At 41.8% G+C, this 4173-nt stretch overlaps 1 protein-coding gene across 1 annotated transcript; it reads right to left on the bottom strand.

Moving 5' to 3' along the window:
- Window positions 1–1371: 1371 nt before the first annotated feature.
- Window positions 1372–3606, bottom strand: GMNC (geminin coiled-coil domain containing; the record flags this gene model as incomplete). Its single annotated transcript, XM_009078491.1, has 3 exons — window positions 1372–1598; window positions 1674–2019; window positions 3490–3606. Coding segments are annotated over 3 exons (690 nt in total), but the record flags the coding sequence as incomplete, so codon positions are not given.
- Window positions 3607–4173: the final 567 nt, after the last annotated feature.

Below are 4173 nucleotides of genomic sequence, written 5' to 3'. Positions count from 1 at the left end.
AGTTAGTTGTTTTTTTAATCCAGTGCAATAATGCCTACAATCAATGCTTTCAAATTGCCTATTCTGGAAGTCTGCCACAGTTACTTTAAAGGAACTATCCAGAAATACAGAGTTTGTTTATTTAAAAGTCTTTTGGGAAATCATTACTGCTCCTGGTGGAGTATCTCAAATATTGCAATTCTAAGGCACAACAGGCTATTTAGGAGATATTTTAATCCTCTAAAAATAAAGGAATATCCAGTTTTCTATAGGAAAATAAGCCACAGGAAGGAATTCCTCAATTATGGTTATTTTTACTTAAGTCCTTCCTTTAGTGTCACTAGCACCATTCAGAAAGCAAAAATAACCAAGTCAATCTATTTTGAATATTTGGCACCACACTACTGTAAAACAGAAAACAAAGGTAACACAAACCAGTATTGGTGAACTTCCTCTTGTCAGCTTACTTCATATAATTAGTAGCATTCCTAAAACTCAAGTCCTGTGCAGTGCTATATCACCTTCTCTCCAGAGAGTTTTAAAGCATTCTCAAGGTCATGAAGGTCTTACCTTCAGCTCACCACTGCCTGGCAGAGACATGGAAAGGCAACAGCTGGTGTTGAAGGCTGTGGTTACCAAAGAACCACTCCAACCACTAAGTGATACTGACTCCCCACAAAATGCCTTTAAAACACATTAGTAAACATGTTAGTCTCTTAATCACACCTTAGGAAGATCCCCTGAACTTGACAAATCACTTGTAATTAAGTAGCTTCCAGGCAGTAGAAGCAAATCCTGTTTATTCTGAGGCATCAGCAAAGAACGTGACAGCACCATGGAACTGCAGGTAGGTCAGCCTTGAGTAGCACATAAGGCAACTGTGGGTACTTGTTAAATCCAAGGCAATCTGTGTAGTCAAGAGAGACATAAATCACTTAGAATCTGCTGATCATCAGCCTCCAGCCTATGCCTCCTTTGTCATCTGTGAATATCTGTGAGACAGGTGCTATTTTCAAACTGTATTCCCAAAATGCTTTCCAGTTTGGTGCACATGAGAATGAATATCAAAGCTGAAAGCACTCCAGCCTGGAAACTACCAGTAGCAAGGAATAGGTGATGATACAAAACCTGGAACCAAGTAAAAGCAGGTATCTCTACACAGGCACAAAAGGAGGGAATCTAATTTGTACATCTCTCCTGGGGCAGTTAATGGTCCTAGTGCAATCTGGAGACACATCTGTGAAAATCTGGGAGGGAATGAGGAGTGGGTAGATGTCAGAGTAGTATTTAACAAAGTCCAGAAGGGCTCATTTTTTATGCCTGAACCTGTCTCATGCACGAAGTGAAGTGTGTGGCCTACATCCCCTACGGCTGACCCTTGATTCAGGTGCATTATTCAGCCTGCTTGGGCACCCAGGTGAGTCTCCATCCTCCATCGTTATCCCTGCGCACAAAGGCTTGTCCTTGGTGGAAGGTGTGTGTCCTCACATTGCGGTGAGGACTTAGAGATGTTGTGAAGGCCACTTCTGTTTTGTTGGGTGACAAATCACCAGTCAAATAAGGCAAGTCATAGGCCGGGAGGGAGGAAACACTTGGCACTGATGAGGAGACACACGGTGCTGAAGAAAACTGAGGAAGGAAGGGAGAGTCCTCACTGCATGGATGGGTACTGCTGTTAGCTGGAGGCACGTGGCTGCAGGTAAATGCTGCTGCTGCTGCTGCTTCACTGTGGTCATAGTCTATTGCTTCACCAGGGCTCAGGCAATATGTGTCTTTTCCAAGGTCTGAGGACAGGGCACTGTAGTTAGCTGAAGTTTCATCAATGGTGTTGACATCTTTTAACCCTAAGGTCTGCAAGACCCAGCTGTCCACAGCAGGGCTGGCTTGCTCTTCACAGGCAGTGAATTCATTAAAGAGGTTCCTTCTAGCTTTAGAAGCATGAGGAGTTTCTTGAGGAACATAGCTGTGGTCCTCTTTTAATCTCCTCTTGGTGCTTCTGAGAATAGCACAGGATTTCTGTCCATGGCAAGATAGCAGTTTCTATGAAAACAAACAAACAACAAAACAAACAAAAAAAACGAAGTGGAGAGAGAAGATTAACATCTGAATTTCTCATTACCTGAAAGCAACATATTTCTGACCTCAGATTTTAGAGGCACAAGATGGTTACTACTCTCCTTATAAAAGATACTTTTTCTTCCACACATGCTTAAGCATGTTGATATGTTGATATTGACCATGTCAATGCTTTGATGACATTCTCACTCAGTATGGCATGAAACACAAGTTCCCACCTGGCTGTATGGCACTTTGTGCCACTGTGCCAGCAGTGCTCAGTGGTGAGTGGGGAATGAGGGGGGAATGTGCCAGCCTGAAAAAGAGGGAGGATACAAAGCTAAGTCACACTGGGGCAGGTGTGATCCTGGCCAGGGAGTGCTCAGAGTAGCAGACTGAGTGGAGTTGTACTCATTAATTCACCTCAGTGGTCATTATCTCAAGACAAGGGTCCTTCAGGCACCCAGAGATGGCCAAAGGAAGCTACAAATAAACAAGAAAGCTCCCCAACATGTCATCAATCCACTGCTCAGATACCTCCTGTGATGGCTTCACACTGGACCCTTCTCCACATGACACAGTGGGTGGCTGTGTCTCCCTGCTGTGCCCAGTGAAGGAGACCTTCACTGTCAGAAGCCACGTGTTGGTATGGGAGGGAGGACAGGTCACACTATCAGCTCATCAATAGGATGGAAAAGGAAATTGTGCTATTTTTTACAGTCTTTTTATTCTCACATCCAATCCACAGAGCTGAGTGAATAATCAATAGTTCAATTTCACAGACAAGACCGGAACAGCAAAAAATGTCTTTAAGCTGGCAAGAAACAATTCTCTTTATTTTCTTGAAGATGAGAGACAAAGAATCAAAATATTAAAAAAACCCCAACAACTCTTCACACTTAGTTTAACAGAATGTTGCATCCAACCTGGAATGTTTACCCCACACAACTTTTACATTGATAAATTAAAAAAAAATAGATGATCAATCTTCTAATGTGAACTAATAAAACATATCACTGGAAAAACACAAAACAAAATATAAACCAGAATGCACCAAAAAAATAGGAAGAGAAGGAAAAAATCCTTATTAAAGGGATAATTGTCAAAACAGACAGATTCAACAAAAAAATATGTGTTCAAATTTGAATTGTTTACTGAAAAAAAAGCTCATTAGATTTACCTTGCTTATAATCTTAACTTACTTATACCTAACTAATAAACTAAACCTAATTATGTCATGGGCTATACTGTCTCCACAGTCAGAAACTGATAGGATGTCATTCCTGGAGGAAACTGTCACCTCAGATCCATAGCCAGCAATCTGGCAACTTTGTGAAGCTGAATCTCCCACTGCAGGTTGTCTACACTCTTAGACTTTCTGTATGTTTTAATGGCCTGTACCTATTCAACCTGTTCCTTCTGCACACATCTATACAACACGTTTGAGCACAATACCTTGGCTTTTTCTTCTAAACACTTAATCAGAGCAGAATTCAGGTATTGTCGCAGGTTATTATTTTCTTCATGTAACCTAGCAAGTTCCTCTTCCTTCTGAAGCAAAGTATCTTGAAGCTGTGGAATAGAGATATTGATGAATAGATGTTGACTCTGTAACTCAATAGCAATTGCCCTATGGTACAAACTGCTTGGATTTGATGATCTGGGTGTTTGTTTTGTGAGCTCAACCCACCCCCTCCAGCCTCTTTTCTCTATAAATCTAAGTGGTATGACTGTTCAGTTTTCACTTTTGACTTCCTTTAATCTTTAGCAAGTGTTTGAGAAGATTACTCTGAAAAAAACCCCCATAACCACGGAATAATAACAGAAAAGAATTAGAGGTAGCCTTGTGAGCAGCCAGAAACTGTCACGGGTGTGACAGCAGCTGCAGGATCTTCTCGAGTGGCAGTAAACATCCTTTTGCACCCCTTATTCCCATTTATAGTTGTCTGGTGCAGAAAAGAAGGAGGAGCTGCAGGCTAAGAATTTATGGGGTAGAGTGCAGCAGGGAGATGCAGTTGCCATTCTTTATGATACAGCAGTGCTCAGTAAGCACTTCAATCTTGGACCCCACAGTGCCAGTCCTGATATTTATACAGAGCTGAGATAATCCCTGGTCCCAATGGCTGAACAGGAATGGCA

Source organism: Acanthisitta chloris, unplaced genomic scaffold (assembly GCF_000695815.1).
Source record: "Acanthisitta chloris isolate BGI_N310 unplaced genomic scaffold, ASM69581v1 scaffold21347, whole genome shotgun sequence".
NCBI classification, from domain to species: Eukaryota; Metazoa; Chordata; class Aves; order Passeriformes; family Acanthisittidae; genus Acanthisitta; species Acanthisitta chloris.
This window is presented reverse-complemented; position numbering and strand designations above follow the sequence as displayed.